Source organism: Emydura macquarii, unplaced genomic scaffold (assembly GCF_026122565.2).
Source record: "Emydura macquarii macquarii isolate MOO-44397 ecotype Brisbane River unplaced genomic scaffold, CSIRO-AGI_Emac_v2 contig_2422, whole genome shotgun sequence".
In the NCBI taxonomy this organism is placed as follows: Eukaryota; Metazoa; Chordata; order Testudines; family Chelidae; genus Emydura; species Emydura macquarii.
Window position 1 is genome coordinate 36,543,444 of NW_027132559.1, and position 19,482 is coordinate 36,562,925.

The 19,482-nt window shown below is 39.4% G+C and overlaps 1 protein-coding gene across 2 annotated transcripts in view; it reads right to left on the reverse strand.

The window, feature by feature from the left end:
• The window catches only part of ITGA8 (integrin subunit alpha 8), a 164,393-nt gene that overhangs the window by 125,127 nt on the left and 19,784 nt on the right, over positions 1–19,482 (reverse strand). For both annotated transcript variants that reach the window (XM_067562285.1, XM_067562286.1), the window contains exons 3-11: positions 18,840–18,940; positions 15,754–15,877; positions 11,449–11,510; positions 9,580–9,625; positions 8,256–8,381; positions 6,584–6,628; positions 4,608–4,651; positions 3,519–3,575; positions 3,264–3,316 (exon numbers count right to left, since the gene is read on the reverse strand). In XM_067562285.1, coding sequence (XP_067418386.1) covers positions 3,264–3,316; positions 3,519–3,575; positions 4,608–4,651; positions 6,584–6,628; positions 8,256–8,381; positions 9,580–9,625; positions 11,449–11,510; positions 15,754–15,877; positions 18,840–18,940 — 658 coding nt within the window. The remainder of the gene's footprint in view (positions 1–3,263; positions 3,317–3,518; positions 3,576–4,607; positions 4,652–6,583; positions 6,629–8,255; positions 8,382–9,579; positions 9,626–11,448; positions 11,511–15,753; positions 15,878–18,839; positions 18,941–19,482) is intronic.

The following is a 19,482-nucleotide window of genomic DNA, read 5'->3' on the forward strand; positions in this document are numbered from 1 at the left end:
TGGTTTATAGCTAATTTTACTTTCCAAGTTCTAGAGTACCTCGATGTTTCAGTTTCAAGCACTGCAGAGGAATTGTTTGGTTGGTTATCAACACCTACGTGCTTGGCTTTTAAAATTGTGGATATATTTCAGTTGCTCGAAGGTTTTGTTAAGGTTTATTGTTTTTTTACAAAATTTGAATTTTGACCCAAATTAAAGTTGTCGCCATCCCTTTTAAAAAGCAGGGGTAAAAATAAAGACTGAAAGCCCCCAAATGGTAATGTATAACCATAACTGTAGCTCAGTCTATGGGGGTATTTTAATAAGTTTCATTAGATCCATTTCACTACTGCACCATGATGTTGCAGTTAACATAAATCAACATATTTATGTTTGTTCCAGCACTTAAATGTGACTAGCCAGTATTGCTTCCTTTCTAATAAAACAACATTAAAAACACAAGCTGACCACCTGCTGGAATTTTATGCAATTCTTTTGTATCCTGCTAAGTAATAAACAGCAGGAGCATGGGAAGTGTCAACAGGTTAAAGTGTAACTATGTGAAGCTTTGATATAGTACAAATAAAAGACTGGTAAACATTTTATTCCATTGTTTTTACTGGATACATGGTTTCAGCCTAAAAAGAAAATGTCTTTCGTCTCCTTGCTAAGAATTTGTCTATAAATGTATTACAAACTGGAAGTTTCTAGTTTCAATAGCTGATTTCTTTGTAACAGTGGTGGACACAATTGTAGAACAGCCTATGAATTACCCAAGTTTTTCTTGATCCTGTTTGTGTCCCTAAAACACTTGCAGACTTTACATCAAGAATAGCCCTGGAACATTTAGCTAAACTTCTCAGGCTAAAGCTGTGAAGAGCTGCCTTCTAAATTATTATGGAAAATAAAAGGGTCTAGTCTCAGAACTTATTCAAGTAAAAGCATTGTCCTTATTTATCTTTTCAGCCTAATAAAGAATCAGGTTTCAGGCACCCGGCTTCTAAGTTCTCCACCATCTCTAGCTATAACACAACTTCTCCATGCAGATCTTTTCCCTCAGCCAATTTTTGTCAGACTTAGTGTCATCTTCAGAATTATATTTTTAGTTAGTGTATATGAGGTCAGTTACTGGACCAGAGTCAGGCAGGCACATTTATCAAGTGAAGCTTCTCTGTGTTTTGTTTTTGGTGGGATGTTTAGATCTCGGAGAGTCATTAGATTTCCTTTCAGATATAGGACGGGAGACCACACAAGCCTCCAAAGCTGTTTGATTATATTATTGTCATACAGCTATGGAGTTAAAGGAACATGGAAGGTTTTTAAAAGATCTTTAGAGATCTTCCAAGCGACTAGCAGATTTCCAAGAAATAACCTGTTCATGAATTCATGGTTCAGTGAAAGATGAAGCTAGCCACAATCAACTTCTATAAATCTCTTACGATACTAATACAGTGTTTCTTAACCTTTTCAAGCTGGCGACCCCTTATTCAAATTAAAAAATTATCCTGACCCCCTTACATTTATTATAAAAGTAAAAGTTTTAAAATGTATACTCCAATTACTACTAAACATTCAAAAATAGCTTCACACACTTGGAAGGTTTTGGCTATCCTGAAATCATTCTGGAAATTTTATTTTCTTTAGAATTATAATAAAATTTTCAGTGCCTCACAATCCCCTCGCCCATCCCATTGCCTTGGGAGGGTCACAATCCACCAGTTGAGCAACACCAATCTAGCATACAGAGAATACTTCATATATGATGGTTTTAAGCTACATAGAACAAATAAATACAAGAAGAGAAGGTGTCCCATATGAAGTGGGCAACTCTTTGGGATATTTTGCAGTAGGTGAATAGCCATGCAAACCTAATTATAAACCTGAAATAACTTTGGAAGGGAACTCCAATGCTCAAAGTATTAGTGATCTTATCTCAGTGATAAAGAGCTAAAGTTAACATTCACTCACTAAAGCCATGGTCCAGCAAACTACTTAGGGTACATCTACACGGGGATAAAAATCCCCTGGCTGCTGGGGTCAGCTGACTCAGGCTCATGGGGCTCAGGCTGTGTAGACATTTGGGTTTGGACTGAAGCCTGAGCTCTGGGTCCAGGGCTCAGGTTCCAACCTGAGCCCCAACACCTACACAGTAATTTTTAGCCTTGCAGCCCTAACTCAAGTCAGCTGACCTGTGCCAGCTGTGCCATGGGGTTTGATCCTTATGTAGATATTCACAATGTTAGGCCTAATTGACACCTAAAACTTAGGACAACCTAGCTTCATCACTCAGGGGTGTGAAAAAATTCACTCTCCTAAGAGATGTAGTTAAGATGACCTAAGCTCCCAGGCAGACACTGCTAGTTTACTACAGCAATGGAAAAACCCTTCCGTCACTGTAGCAAGTGTCTACACTACAGTGGCATAGCTACAGCACCACAGCTATGCTGTTGTAGCACTCATAGTGCAGACATACCTTAAAGTTAATGGTGCTTAAGTACTCTGTTAATCAGGGCTTAAAAGCCAGATTGTGTCAGTAAGGCATAACCCCTGAGTAATGGGAGCTCTCAAAGGCATTGGTCCTCAAGGCAGGCACAATACCTCTTGGAACTACTGTAGAGCATGGCCATTTTGCAAGCCCCAAAAGATGATGCAGTGTGCATGGACTTCCATGACCGGCCAGCTGAGCTCCTTTTGGACAAGCCAGTGACCTCGAGCAGGGCTTGCAATGGGAGATTGACAAGGTTGTGAGAGAAATTGAAAAAGAAAGGATCTGCTTTTCAGTAGAGGCAGACTGAATCATTTTTCTTTTGACCCTCACCCATCTCTTTCTAAAGGTAGCCAACAACACCATCCATGCCTCTTTCAATAATAGGAAATTGAACAGAATTTGGATATTCTAAGTCTGCCCGTATTGCTCCAAACAATCTTCTCAGTTGTCAATAAGAAAAACTCTACTAAAAACTTTTACAAAGGCCATTAGGCCAATTTAAAGGAAGAGTGAATTCACAAAGCTGAAAACTAGACAGGACAGTTAGAGCTAGAAAAATCACCGAAGAGCTATGCAGAAGTAAAAGAAACATTTTCCAACTGAGAGCACTAAAAAAGTGGAGTTTATTAACAGATATATTTATTTTGGCTTTTTCATATAAAGGGATCATGATGATTTTTGAAGATGCAGTGTGAACATTATAATAAGGCCAGGATTTCCAAAAGAGACTAAAAAAGGAGCTAGGCAATCAATTCCTATTGGATTTCAAAGTGATTGGGGTGCATTTGTAACCTACCCGTCACTGTTAACATCCGACACTGCAACAGTGTACCCAAAGTAAGACGCCATCTGTAAATAAACCCAACACACACATTTTCATATCTCATATTCATTAAAAAGATTTTTTTTTTGACAAACCTCTGCATCTCTGTGAAAATTTATTTCAAAGGGCAGAAAATATTACTTAACAAATTGTTAGAACTATAATATTTTGGGTGCAATGATATTCCTCTGAGGGATAGTATATTATTGCTTAGATCTTTGACATTACCTGTTCACCAGTGAAATTCTGAATAAAGGTCAAGTCTGTAGAATTAATAATTGAAACCTGGTGATAGAAAAATATAAAAGGTTCCAGTCACACCATGACAAGTTATACTGTAATGTAACTACAGGTATATTTAGAAAAGTTAAAGGATGGTTCAGCGGTTATAGCAATAGCATAGGTCCTAGGAGACTTGAGTTCAGTTCTTTGCTTCACCACAAATTTTCTGTGGGACCTTGAGCAACTCATTTAGATTTTCTGTGCCTCAGTTTCCCCTCTGTACAATGGGAAGAATAGTACTCCCCTGCCTGGCAGAGGTGTTGTAAGGATCCATACATTAAAGACTGTGAGGTGCTAAGATACTACAATATCTAGGGGAAACATATATGTATCATAGATAGATACTATTTTTTGAGCAGCGAGTTCCAATATGAAATTGAAATCTGGCAATATGAGTTTAGAATCTGGAATCAGTTTAGGGTATGCAAGGACTACAATCAGATCTGTAGCTGGGAATTGTCAATTTCTCAAGAAGATTGTTCCTGAAACCTGGCTTTTGTTGTATTTACTCTGTAAGGAGACAGGCATTGTTTCAAAATACACACTACTCTCTTTTCTCTTCAGAATTTATACCATGACTTCTCATATCTGACAGTTTCATAGCACATACATAGAGAGCGCGTTGAATTGAAAACCACATCTGAACACCCCTGAGCTACAGACGTGGCTCTTCCTTCATCATGGGAACAACCAGAGCAGCACAACAAATACCCAGGGACTTGAGGTGAGTTTGGATTTGAGTCAGCGGCTACAGAAATACTGGCAAGAGAGTTCAAAGCAGGCTTGTAACTGACCACAGAACACATAGACTTCATAAATAAATAAAAGCCTGAGCTTTAAAGCCCAATTCAACAAAGCAGTTAAGCACATGTTTAAGTGCTCTGTTGAGTCAGGGTCTAAGTCCATAGAGTTTTGCCTGGATAAGGAATGCAAGTCCAATGTGGCATAAAAATATGATATAGCCTTTCCTCCTCAAAATAGCATAGCTTGTGCATTTTTACTACTAAACAGATAAAATGTGGGTACAATACATACATAGCCAAAGTTCTGTGCTCCCCTTGGCACTCCAGCAACCAACTCTAAAAAGATAAATAATTAATTAATGAATACATTGTTTTTTCTGATTAGAGAACCATTGCTTCAATTATGCAAACATACAGCCCCTATTATTTGAGCGTATGCTAGCCTATTAGCTGTATTAAAGACCTCTGTAATTTTTGTCAAGATATTTGAATTTTAAATTTATACAATCTGCCTATCAGCATCTCTAGATATATGCACAAAATATTACATCATTAAATGCTGAACACCTGATCTACACCTGGACAGAGGTCTCTTTCTAACCAATGTCTTCTAGGATGATATTTACCGCGTAGCTCAACTTTTTTAACACTATAAGAAAGGAAATTCCAAAATTACAGGGAATAAGCAGCAGCAGTTGGGGGCATTTGGGTTAATTTGCATGAGTTCTCCACATCCCAACTGACTTTGCACATTTTGACTATGAAGCTGTTCATTCTTTTAAATAGGCTATTTTCATAGGCCGCCTTTCTGACAAATAATCTGGCCTGCCTGAGACAAGATGCTTGAGTTGCCTGGAAGGCCATGCATATTTTGGCTGGACCATGTGCCTGGTTATACTGCTCAATTTCAAAATAATTTCTGGAAATGGATTAATACAGTTGGATGAATTTGCTAGTGTGTAAATGTGATTATTTATTTTTAACATCAGCAGTCATTTTACTCTAAACTCTGCTGCCACATCATGTGGGGCTGGGAGCTCAGCACATATCAGCTAGACAGGGTCAGGACTGGTCAATATTTGGATAAGACCTCTAGTGAACACTGGAGGAAGTGGTGTTGCTAATTCAGCACGTGGTGCTGTCTGCTGTTCTGAGTCAGTCCTTAACCATACTATTAGAGAACTATGCTGCTCAAGGTCTTCACCATTTGAGACCAATTAAGATCCCAAGTCACAAGGGGAGCAACATGAACTTCGGTGTCTGAGTCAAATTCTAATTTGGGTAATGACATTGTGCCTACCTACAAACATTCTCTCTATAATTGTAGTTGAAAATTCTTCCTCACTGATTCTCTTAAACTCACAGGGCTTCTTGCTGTCTTCTGTTACATTGTTGATCCATTTTATCTTAGAGGTGGCTGAACTTTAAGCTGGTGAAGAATCCACTACAGATAAGTAATTTGTGAAGAATTTGATTGAACTTGTGATGTGCTTGCAGATTCTTCTGGATGAAATTGCTACCTACATGCAAATTGTTATAAAAATACGCCCAGTGTAGAATTTATCTGATCCAAGAAAGAGCCTTCACTTCTAAAAGAAGCTCATGCATTATTCTATTTCAGACATTTTTGTTTAGGTGCTATTAAGCCTTTCCTTTTTCAAGAGATCAGTTCCATATTTCATTTGCCTCTACGTTTTCTCTCTTTCTAAATATAGATTTTAATATTAAAGGTTCAATACTGACAAGGGCTTCTCTGAAATGCAAGTTTCAGGAGAGAATATAGGGATCTTCTTCCTACTACACAAGCAGTTACTCAAGAACAGAATATAACACATTGCATTGGGAGGCAGGACAGTTAACAGGCTCTCCCTTGCACCAAGTCCTCAAGGAACATGGTTAGTAGCTTTTAGGAAACATCCTGGATCCCAAGTGAATAGTGCTTCTCTCAGTGACTACAGCTAGCTAGCAGATGTGTTCATTGCTCTTGCTCATGGATGCACTATCCATCCCCCAGCCCTACCTGTGTAATTTTGTGCTAGGCCGAAGGATACCTATGACAAGAGATATAGAGGTTTAGGCTACTGCAGCTCTGGTTTCCCTTGCTGTACCATCCCAGGGAAAGATTTGCCCCTAAGTACATTGGGTAGAGTTACATTATCCCACTCTTCAATATTTTAAACGTTTAAGAGCCATTTTCCCTTTGGAGAACAGAAAAAGATAAATAGACAAGCACACAATCATATGGTTTACATTCTGATTGCTTCTTACCTTGTTCAAGGTCTCCAGTAAATTCCCCAGCAGCCACTGAGTATCCTGTTTTTAAAAATAAATTACAGGCATGAAACCTGACAAATCACCAAAGAAACATGCTTCTGGAAGGACAATTCTGTTTCAATAATCTCTGTGAAAACTTTATAAACTAGTATATCTAACACTATAGAAAAAAGGAAAATCATTTGGCAAGTTATTATGACTAACTTCATCATAAGTCTCAAAAGTACAATAAATCTGCAGACCTAAATCACTAGGAAAAGTATTGCTATTTAATTGCATCCCAAGATCAGCTGTTAAATAATTAATACTTTATAATTCACCTGAAAATATAACCTGAAAATGCTATATCTTTTGTGATAACAGCTTTTGATTATATTCATTTTTTGTCATAATCACACTATTGTATCGGTTATACTTAGGATCAGATTTCCAAAGGTATTTAGGCATCTAAAGATGCAGATAAGTGCCCTAACAAGGACATAAGGTTAAGTGCCTAATGCCTATTGACTGAGTAAGGACAAATGGATCGGGTCCATGACTGCAAAGTCAAATACATAGGCAAATATGAAAGGACACGTATCACTGTCCTCAAACATCACTGCATCATTTTTACAATCACTGAAAAGAAAGCAACATTTGTTACATGCAGAGATATGTGCATATTACATACAATTCCTGGAGAAAATGAGTCACCAACTATCTTTTAAAACATGTACTCAAAGAGATCTAGGTTTCTCTATGTGCAGTTTACTCTATATACTCCTGTTTATCTGAAACCCTATTATCCAAACCCCTTACTCATCTCCCAGCATGAGATACATGCCCTCTGCAGCATGTATCTCATGCTAGGGGACAAGGAAGGGACTTGGATAATGGAGAGGTTCGGATAATAGAGCAGAGAGCACTGCCCAGGGCTGCGAGGAGGAGTCGGAGTCCCTGGCTGTGGGGAAGGCCACCCTGCTGCTGTGGCAGTGCAGGGAGCCCTTTGCCACCCCACTGTCATGGGAGGGAGGGAGTGGGGTGGAGCAGAGATCCCCACCCAGGCCTGTGAGAAGGATGATGATGATGAGCCTTCAGCTGTGGGGGAAGCCACCCCATTGCTGAATGGTTGAATGGCTCCTGCCTTCTCAATTATCCAAATAAAATCCATGTCCCCTCTGCTATTTGGATAATCAGGAACATACCACATCACCTTAGGGCCCACGGCTGCTATCATTGAAGACAATTATGGTTTGTCCTTAACTTCAATGAGAGCAGAATTGGGCCCTCAGATACTACTGTAAACAATCATTACAAAAAATAAGTTTTCTTTTCCTCTCTCAACAGTTGAAATAGTCCTTAATTCCAATAAACCATTTCCCTCCAACTGAAAAAAGATGCAAACATGAACAATTAGTATGATTGCTTAAATACATTAAAACCCAAGCATAAACATAGCATCCTACTTAGCTTAGCCATTTAGGATCTGGTTCTGTGAACACTTACCCCTGTGTTTGACTTTAAGCATGTCAGTTGTCCCATTTAAATAATTAGCAAACTACTGAATGGAACTCCTTGCTCCTGTGATTAAAGTCAAGCATGTCTAAGTGTTTACAGGGTTGGGGCTTTAGTAATATAGGATTTGCTTTCTCAGACAAGTCCAGTGCCTCTAAACTGTACATCTTACCCAGGTAATTGTCATCATATATGGGTGGTGCCACTCCAGTTTGCTTTTCTCTTGTCAGTTTCCTTAGAATATCTTTGAATGAATAGTCCGTAATGATATCTGCAATACTGGTGGTGATTACTTGACCTGTATTCAAATAATTTCATAGAGTAAAGGAATTCAGAGAAGAGCCAACTCCCTGAAATGTAGGGTTATTTATAGTTTTCAAGATTTAGGATTAAATGCAAATTTCAAGACACTGTTTACTCAATTCACTAACTAGCCCATTTCCAAAACAATTTATTACTAGACAGGAGCTGTTGTAGCAGAGAACAGCAGTGCACAGCCACCATTATTAGGACAATCTTTCCAGACTACCACTCTGGGAGCTTCCTGAAAATACTTAAACCAATGCATTTACACATCATTCAGAGATAGGAAGACAGTACGGAACATAATACGGCATTAACTATAACTAACAACTCCATTCCATTTCAAACTGCTAGTCCAGACCTTCCAAGGGTTACACAGGCCTAGATCATGTTCTCACAATGACAGCCTTTCCCTAGCTGCTATAATTCAATGGGACTCTGTAGCCCAGGGCAGTGTATTCTCAGTGGAGTGTTCAGAGATATGGAATTCTCTCCCATCAGAAGTCAAGATGAATCAGAATCTTTCTCCTTCGGTGACACAATGCAAAACCCATTTCATAGATTTACCACAACAATGGAGCTGCCAAATGGCTTGACAGTGTCTTTGTGGTAGTCAGACACCAAGAATGAGCCTTATGATGATAACGGTTAAATCAAGGAAGGGTAAAAAATTTCTGCCTTTACCAATATCAATGCAGGTCTCATCTATATATGTGGCATCACAATACCACAGTAATGAGACAGAGGTATTAGAAATGTCTGGACAGTAATTAAGCTTAAAATCCCAAAGAACAGTAATTTATGCTATGAAAATGTCACACATAATGTACTCTCTCTATCGTACAAATGACACTGATTCCAGATGAAAATAAAGTTGTTTGTCCATTCAGAGGCAAAATGCTCTGAAAAATCAACAGTAAAACATTTACCTCATGATTCACCTACTATAGAATCCATGCTTGATTCTGATCTCATTCATACCTTTTTAAAAATAAATGTATTTATTTATTTACTTTTACACACGCAAAGTCACTACATTGTCTTCAGAGCAGTTACTTCTGATTTACACATATATAAGTGACATCAGACTCAAATCCATGACCTTACACTTAAAAAATAGTGGGAATCCAGGATGAACTTTCTCCTGGTGTCTTCACTTTTTTGGTTTAAGTTAACTAAGTGAGTGGACATACCTTGCCAGTAGAAACTCCCAGGTCCTCCCACTATAAGGTCCCCATTCTACAAAAACACCAGAAATGAACACTATTAAACTATGATCAATAACATGCAGATGAAAAACAATTAATATAATTATATCTAAACAATAGTATTGCTTTATTTAAACAGCTAAAGGAAAATCAGGGTCATGATACAGGATATAGGCCCAGATTCAGGAAAGCACTTATTTAAACACATGCTTTAATCCGCCCCTTTTCAGGAAAGCGATTGAATATGAGATTAACTTTAAAGTCAAGACACATGCTTAAGTGTTTTTCCTGAATAGGGATGCTTTCCTGAATCATCAGAGCCATAATCTGCTTGGCATCTACAGAATAACGTTTCTCAAAGACTGCTCTGTTTCTTTGTAAACAAAATATGAAGGTAACACAAGAGAGGTCAGTGATACCCAGCGTATCGGAAGCAATGCTTTACAGACCGATATGGCTATATCCACCTTGTAGCCATCCCTTCTCCACAGGCTAATTGGGTGAAAAGAATAACATGACTGTAAAATGGATAACAATGTGTCTCAGAAACACTATATATAGTTACTGTGATTAGACACACATGTGACGCCCTGGTGGTCTAGTAGTGGTATAGATTCACTAGCTACAAAGTGTATTCCTAGGGCCCATAGTATTGTTACTAAACCATCTTGGTGGCACAGAGGAATGCACTGGACACACTCTCAAAGGACTCCTCCCCCCTCCAGAAGAAACTAATTTTATTGAATTATTAGTCTGCTTTTGAAACAATCCTCCTCTAAATTGTAGGATTTAAAAGAACGCTCAAGAGCCGATGTTCAGCACCTTCTGAAAATCAGGCCTCTGGAGAGTGATTCAAGTTGGGCACACAAAAATGAAGGTACCCTGTGGGCTGGTGCGCCAGTGCCCCCCTTTGGTTAAACCAGGCATTTCATAGCATCTTCTCAGATCAGCCAGGCAGCCAGTTCACCCTGCTTCTCTAAATCTCTTTAGTCCTATTCTGGAGCCAAGGACATTAATTTATGTCCCATGGGGTTGTACAGGCCAGTCCTTATGTTTTACAGGGATAATCTGGGTCTTGTGCTCAAGAGGCCTGGAATCCCCCTTTGGTTCCTAAGTCCTTGTTAACGGGTATGTAGGGGAACCCAGGCCCACCCACTCCACTGGGTTCCAGCTCAGGTCCCTTAACCCAGGCAGGCAGAATGAGTCCTCCAAAATTCTCCTGTTATACCCTGAGCTCCTCCCATCTTCCCTTGGTTCTGTAGGCTTCTGCAACCTGTGGATCTGGCTGTCCCTTCTCTGGGTCATTGTCACTCTGGGGCAGCTTCTCACCAGCTTGCTGGCAGGACCATCTTTCTCTGGTCTGCTGGCTCCTCTGGCAACCAACTCACCCCTCTGCTTCTCAGCTCTTTGATTCACCCACCTGCTCTTGGGCTACCAATCAGCACTGATGGGCAGTTCCTTCATTAATCCCTTGACTGCCAGGCCTGAATAGAGTCTATGCACCCCACTGACACACCAAAAATCGCTAGTCACTTCTGAAGATTTAGATGGCAGAGCAACAGTGATGCTAAAGCACAGGCTGGGATGGATTCAGGAGAAGTCAGTGGGAGTGCATCTAACAAGTAACAAGTTATCTGTAACAGCTTTTATCTATTTTCTCAATTAAACTGGGAAGTTTCAAGTTTGTAAAACTTTTGAAAAATTGCAGCAACTTTGTGAAAAATTTCATTCAAAAAAAAAAATGGGGGGGGGAATGAATTTCCAACCAGTGGGATTGGAATAGGTGAAGGAAGAGGTCAATGGGGATAAATCAGCAGAGAATTTCATCCAAGAAGTTCAAAAGTAGAATCTTACCTTGTAAAAATCTAAGCTGAAACCTGCTTGACAGAAACCTTGTCCTTCAGGATCTGCATTGCCTGAATTTTCAAAATATGAATATTTATTGATCTCATAATGCCTGAATAGAACAGACCTCATTGCCATTAGAGAAGGTTTAAAGAGCCACAAGAATACTTAAAGGTTGGAAAACATGTCTTATAGTGAAAGATACTAAACAGATTGAGCTCTTTGTTTAACAAAGAGAAGATGAAGGGGTGACTTGATCACAGTCTGTGTGTGACTACATAGGGAACAGAAATTTGATAATAGAGGGCTCTTCAATCTAGCAGGCAAAGGTCTAATGGCTGGAAGTTGAAGCTAGTCAAATTCAGACTAGAACTAAAGTCTAATTTTTAAACAGAAAGGATAATTAACCATTGGAACCACTTACCAAGGGTCCTGGTGGATTCTCCATCACTGGAAATTTTTAAATCAAGTTTGGATTTTTTTCTAGAAGATATGGTCTAGCTTAAATAGGAATTAATCAGGGCCTTATTGTCTGTTATACAGGAGGCCAGACCAGATGATCACAATGGTCCCTTCTGGCTTTATAAATCTGTGATTTGCCATCACTACAAGATTTCTCAAGGAGAAATAATTAGTACCCAGATTTACTTGTGACAACAAAAAGAAAACATATTTACTGTATTGAATTGTTGTATTACAGGTTTCTACTGTGGGTACATATTTAATTAAATATTGTAGTATTGCCTTATTTCCACTTTGCAAAGTGATAGTGCACAGCCATCTCCTGAATCAGTACTAGAGCTTGTTATGGTAGGCAGTAAATTTAGGTAAAAGAGGATGGAAGAAATATAAGAACATTTATACGATTTTATGTTAATTTTTATTTTGGAGAAATAATGCCTCTATGGATAGTGGAATCATAACAGCATACAAAATGTTCCAGCATCCTAGTCTGACAGGATCTGGTGCTGGTAGTAAAGCTGTGAACTTATTGTCTCAAGGATATGGTGTTGTTTTACTTATTTACATTTAGCAGATTTCTAGAATTTTGGTGAAAAAATATACCATACAATTAAATAAACCCCATAGCCCTGAGGCTGAAGGTGCAAAACCACCTAAGGAGGTAAAAAGATTATATGGGGTTCCCAGGACAGTATGAACAAATCAGGACCCTCTGCAGAGCCATGAGATTGGTGTCACATGGATGATATCTTGAAAAATTATATGTATTACTTTGGCCATTCTTCTCTCACTGCCCAGCCAGGGTCCTCAGCCACAATCACTGGGCATCCTGTCTGAACCACTGGGTAACCAAAAATGAATGGCTTGGCAAGGAGTCATAGAATTGCTGCAACAGCTTGATTTGCCAACAATATAGAAATAAGGGTCTCCTAGAAAGTTTGAAACTTTTGGATAAGTGGTGACTTGGAGGGTGCATTAATATGTCTGTGTTCAAAGGAGCCACCCTGCAGCAGATCCTGGCTTTATGTACAACCCTGAGGGGCATATATGAACTTCATAAAGCCAAGCTTTTTGATAGACTGGATTTTGGGTTAAACACATGTTGAACTGTAATATAATTCTGCATAGTTATGTATATTTGCTGAGTCTTCTTTCTCAGTTCTATCACCATGAAGGAATAATCAATTTTTAAGCATTGTTGTGCCTTCTACTTTTAGACTTGGAATAGAGTAAAGTAGTAAAGAAACCTGTGATGGTTACCCAATATCTGTTGGAGGGAGGGAAGAAGAATGTGGTGGTCTTTTCTTCTTCCTCACCTCACTAAAGAAGACCTTCCATAGGAACACCAAGAACCTGGGGATGTGCAGGTTCAGAGGGCTATAGCTGGGCAGAAAGTGAGAATGGCCATTGAAACAGTCTCGCCACTTGGCATCATCCTTGAACAAAGCTAAAGTGAAACACCACGAGGAACTAGCGCAGAGCTTGTGAACTTTCCCCACAGATTCAACTTCTCACTCTGTGTTATCATCCCTCCCTTCTCCAGAGGTTTGGATGTTAGGAGTAGGACATGAGAGGGAGGCTTGGCAATGCAGCTCTGCCTGCAGCTACTTTGCAATGGAGAACAGGGGAGACTAGTGAGTAATGCTGAGGGGCTGGCCCTACATGCTGATGTCCCATTTGGCTTTGGATGTGCTGAGTTCCATGGGATTTTCTTGCAGATCTTAATAGGAAGAATCACAGGGCTGTTTTCTGAGGCCAGGCAAACAGGGCTGCACCGAGGTTTTGGGGGGTCCAGAGCAAAATCTGAAACTGAGGCCCCCCACACCCTTTCAACAAAATTATCATGGACTCTGAGGAGGCTCCAGAGGTGATGGACGGGCTTGGAGAGTGAACCTGCCCCACACTGACCCAGCTGTGGTAGCTTCTGTCCTGTGGGGCTGGGTATGACAGAGGGACGGCCAGGCCAAACCTGAGGGGTGCTGCCACTCCATGCACCAGGTCACAACACCATTCACTCAAATTCCATGGGTTTGGCGGCCCACTCAAAATGGGGGGCTTGGGGAAAACGGCCCTGCAGACCAACCCCACGGCATGACAAGATGTCTCTAGAACGCCAAGAGAAGGAACCTGGAAAATTCCACTATCGTAGCCTATTCAGTGGAGGAAGCAGGTCTGTTTACTTGGCCCATCCAGCACTTTGTTGACACTATAGAAATAACAAACTGAACAAAAACTTAGCCCTCTGTGGGCATTTCCACACAGAGGCATAGGCTAGCCCATGACATTAGCTATTCGCTTCGGAAAATACCATACGGCAAGTAACTGTGAAAGACCAGCTATTCCTGGTCTGTGGGAGAAGTAACTGCCAGGCACTCAAATGATTCTATATGAGCCCAATCCAAGTCCCATTAAGTCAATGGATTCTTCTCATTGACTTCAATGGCAGTTGGATGAGGCCTTTAAGGTATGTCTCTACAGCTGCTGGGAGTGAGTACTGCAGTCCGAGTCGACAGATTTGTCCTAGTGGGGCTCTGGTAGCATGCTAAAAATAGCAATGTGGACATTCCGGTGCCAGCTGGAGCTTGGGCTCTGAAGCTTAGGTAGGGGGTGGGGCTTTAGTGCCCAGGCCCAAATGTCAAAACAGCATCTACACAGCTATTTTGAGCATGCTAGCCTGAGCCCTGCTAATGTGAGTGTGTTGACCTGGGCTGCGAGACTGGCTTTCAGCAGCTGTGCAGACACACCTTTAGAGTTTAGGAAAACAGCACATGAAGTGACTGTAGTACTCTTTGCCAATAAATAGATAAATAAATGAATGCAATTTCACTGAAGCCAGGAGCTTAGCAGGATTCAGAAAGCAATCAAGTCATTTATATGAATAACAAGAATATGCATTGTATTATTGTAGTGAATACTTAAAAAGAAAAACCACACACAGAGACATGTTGGAATGATGCTTCATAGAATCATAGAAGATTAGTGTTGGAAGGGACCTCAGGAGATCATTTAGTCCAACCACCTGCTCAAAACTGGACCAACCCCAACTAAATCATCCCAGCCAGGGCTTTGTCAATGCTTTTCATGCTTCAGGGATTAAGTCAATCTTTAGCTTTTGAGGGATAGGAGGAAACTTCCTTGGGGCAGGTTATCCCATCATTGCTTAGTGCAGGATTTCTTACACCTCCCTCCGAAATATCTAGTAATGGCAATTGTCAGAGGCAGGATACTGGTCTAGATGTATCACTGATCTTATCTAGTATGGCATTTTGTGTATTTCTATAAATAATGGGTCTTGGGACTTGATACACATCCACTTTTACCTATTCCACAATCAGTAATGCACAGAAGGTGAACTAGAGGTGTGGAGAAGTTCCTCAATTGCCAAACAGTACAGAGCAGCATGTGGAGTAGCAATGCAACTGTGGGCAGCTTGGTTGTGCACAGGAAGTAATACACAGTCAAGCTATTGCTGGTGATTCAGACAACACAGATGTTTTTATCTCAGTGCAGGATCTGATCCTAGGATGGCAACATTCAGTATGAGCAACCGTTTTATAATGCTTACTTAGGCTTATTGAGATCTGTTTACTGCATTTTAAACCCTGTTAAATTAAGTAAATTATATTTTATCACCATAATTGCACAAGCTTTATTTAATCTCTGCTTTTTTATGTATATGATAAAACCAAGTGGAGATATATAGTTTAATGTCTGCCTTTCTTTATACTCTTTCCCTGTGTGACATCACTCAGTAATTTTCATCTAGCCAAGACTGCACTAAGATTGAAAGTATGAAACCACTGATCCCAATTTCAGTTCTATTGAGGCAAGAGCATTTATATTAAAACTTACTGTTGCGACAAGGAGAGTACTCGGCGTATGCACTGAAGTTCTGAATTGCGACATAGCAAGTGCCAACTGGATCCTTTTCAGGGGTGGCTTTAAGGGTCCTCCAATGATATAAGGGAGCACAAGCCTATTAAAACAGTAATTGAGTAACAGATCTTTTATGTGCCCATGCATGGGCTAAGTCAGTTCTTCATTAAACAATTAAATAGTTTTGTTCCCGTTAGGTTCTATCATTCTGGTAGAAATTGTCATAATGGGTTGATGAAAGAACTGTGGTATTTTCATAACCTGCAATGTTCTCTTCTTCCCTCTGCATCATCAACAATCGACTTACAATCTAAGGACCAAAACCTGCCCTCTCACACCTCTCCCTGGACAGGTAAATTGTCTCAGATAGCATTACCTCTTTTAGGCGTGTGTTATTAATCCCCCTCTGTGCCTGATCCATAGAGGATGAGTCTGCTACAGTCCCAGCTAGGGGACTTAGTCCATTTAGCAGTGAGTTCAAAAACTGTAGAGACCCATAGTTTTAGCTTAAGAGGTCCTAGCTCAATCCCTTGTGATTCTCAAGATGATGATTGTTACAGCATGGTTCTGCTGTACAGGGGAGTAGGAGGAGGTCATACATCTCTGGGTTCTGCAGAGCTGGGCTCTTTTTGTTGCAGCTCGGAGGGTGTGGCCAGTGGTCTGCTATCATATGGATCCCTAATTCAAACCCAAAATAGGGCCAGGGAGAGGACACAGCTATGGAATAGGTACTGAATGTGGAGTAGCTCTACCTATGCATTTCTGCAGCTGGGTAGTAGGATTCTGAGACCTTTTCCTGTTTCTGGCTTGGCACAACAGGCAAGATTAACCCTGACTAAGTGGATTTTTGCCAAATGAGTTTTTGATACAAAGCTATTTAATAAGATAGAATACATTCCATAATAAAAATGAGTGTGCGATAGAGCTGATAAACTGTTCATTTTTGCCTTGGGATTGATTTACAGTCAGATCTTAAATCTCTTTCTGGTAATGTGTTATTGTCATTTTTTACATCGTTATAAAAGCACCAGTCCTGCTCTGGCTGGGTGGATCTCTGTGCTTACAAAGCCCTGATCTACACTGACCTGGCGATTCGGCGGCAGTCAACGGGAGTTACGCAAGCTACGCAGACTAGCTTGCGTAACTCCCATCGACTGCTGTGCTTCCCTTCTGCACAGTGTCTTCACTGCACTGCGCCGACAGAAACCGCGTTCCCGTTGATGCAGCACTATGCCACTTGAGGGGGTGGTTTACCAGCGTCATCTTCTGGATCGATTGGGCGGGTCTTCACTGACTGCTCAATCGATCCAGATAGATCGATCTGACAGTGCGACTTTGCCACCGTCAGTATAGATATACCTAAACAGCTTATTGCAGGATCCGGGCTTAGGTTCACATGTTGCTTTGCAGGGCTCTGCCCTGAGCAACCTATCGTTTGAACAACATGCTAGAGAAAAAGAGGACAATCAAAATGGATTTATTTCTTGTAATTCATATTTTAGATGTATTTCAGAAAGTTCAGCAAAATCATTTGCAACAGAGATAATTTATAACAGTGACATATTGGTCTAATCCTATTATATTGTTGTTGTTGCAGTAGGAAAAAATCTCAAGCAATGTGCTGTGTTCTCCCTTTTTTCCCCATGGAACCATATCAAAGTTTAAACCTAGAGTTTTCTTGCATCCCAAAGTCAGCAATTCAAGATTTTGTCTTAAAAGTGGTGACTTTAGTTACACTGCAGAAAGTTTGGCAAAACTGTTGATGAGTATACATACTAGAACCAAAGCAAAGCTTGTCTGTGATGGACATAGTATTTTTATGGCACAGCAATCAATGATGGGCTTTCCTCAGACCTCACTAAGGCATTCTAAGATTCAGTGAACAGTTGTATAAGAAGATATATTTCAGTTTGCTACCTGTTGTTATTGGAGTACATGATAAGTATTTAAGCTATTTAAAATCAACAGCACTTTATGACAAATTTTAGTTAAAACCAAATAATATGTTAGGATTCCCTTTTTAACAGTTATTTTCTGTATGTAATCAACTTTTAAATAAAAGTACATCTACCAAATGCAGGTACCAAATATGAAATTTCACAGCGATGGTAATTCAGTTGCAAGACCACAGGGAATTAACTGTACATGTTAGTTCTGTAACACAAGAGAGTGATGTTTTATTCATCACCTATTTTATGTCAAAATCCTTTTCTGGGGTTAACCACAAGACCAACTATTTAAAGTAAGGCATTTCCTTTAGATACTTATTCCCATTAAATAATAACTGAAACAGCTTTAAACAAGTCCCAAGACAAAAGTTGTTGTTTCATAATTGTAAGGAAAATAAAGTATGACCAAACTAAGGATTCACATCACAAAGCATTTAGCATCCTTTCCACGGTGAATCCTAGTGCATAAACTGTAAATGTTAAATGCCTGTGTATAGCAAACCTCAACTCCATACTATGCAATAAAACTGCTCAGGATAAGAAAGTAACCAAATATATCAGTATAAATATGCACTAGGGGCTTTCTATCAATGTGTGCAAAATGGTCTATAAAATCAGAACACATATACTAAACGTTTTTAAAAGCAAAACTCTTATTTAGTCATTACCATGACTACAATATAACATATTGATACAAATTGATACAAATGGTAACATTTTCATCAGGATATCGGTTGATCTTCACTGGAATTCTTGGCTTCCTTTAGGTAATTCTGTACTTAACTTTCTTCATAAAGCTTTACAATACACTTACTATATATCAGTATTACTATATATCTTAAAAACAGTTCCACTATTTTATGCTTTGAATAATAAATTAAATTACTCATTTACTTGCATGATGAGTAAAGTGCCTTTCTTGATTTCTAACACTGCAACAAGACTGTCTTTTAAGTATTTGGTTCAGTCTGATTTTTATATATTATTTTTATTGTCTGATCTCTCTCTCTCTGTACATATATATATAAAATCTGTTTTCACACACACACACACAAGATATACAGTTGAGAAAAGGTAAACATCTGAAAAGGAATACCAGTTCATTAAACTTACCACAACTTTTCCTTTATGAGCTTTGACAGTTGCCCCAAACCACTGATTGGACTTAAATTCAATAGGTTCCCTGGTGCCATTCACTTTGATTTTTCTGTTATCTGACAAAGAAAGAAGCAGGCTGCTGACATCTCATTTAAAAATGTTACTTCATTGGCTTCAGCTAGATAATAATGGACACATGAATTATATCACATTTACTATCATCCTCAGACCAGTTTCACTAATGTGGTAAAGGCATTTTAATATTGTTCAAGCATGTCATTGGTCAGTGAAAAATGTCTCTGTCAAATTCACAAAAAATTAAATATTTGAAATGATTGTAAAGCTTAGGAAACTAAGGAGAAGTCTAGCCCTATATCACACTGAAAGTTTGTTTAGCTGGGGATTTCTGATAAAGAACTAACAAGAATCCCTACAAAATGAGCGAAAAATTCATAAAACTGTTCTCAATAGTCACATAGCTTTATACTGTGACAAAATATGTATTATAATAATTTTTGATCAGGCACATGCAATTTCTCACCATGCATCATTCAAGGACCAGCATTAAGTATAGCAAAGGACTTAGTTCTTAACAGAATTACATGTGTACATACTGCCACATGAGACAGCCCTTTAACATTGCTTTATATACACTTTG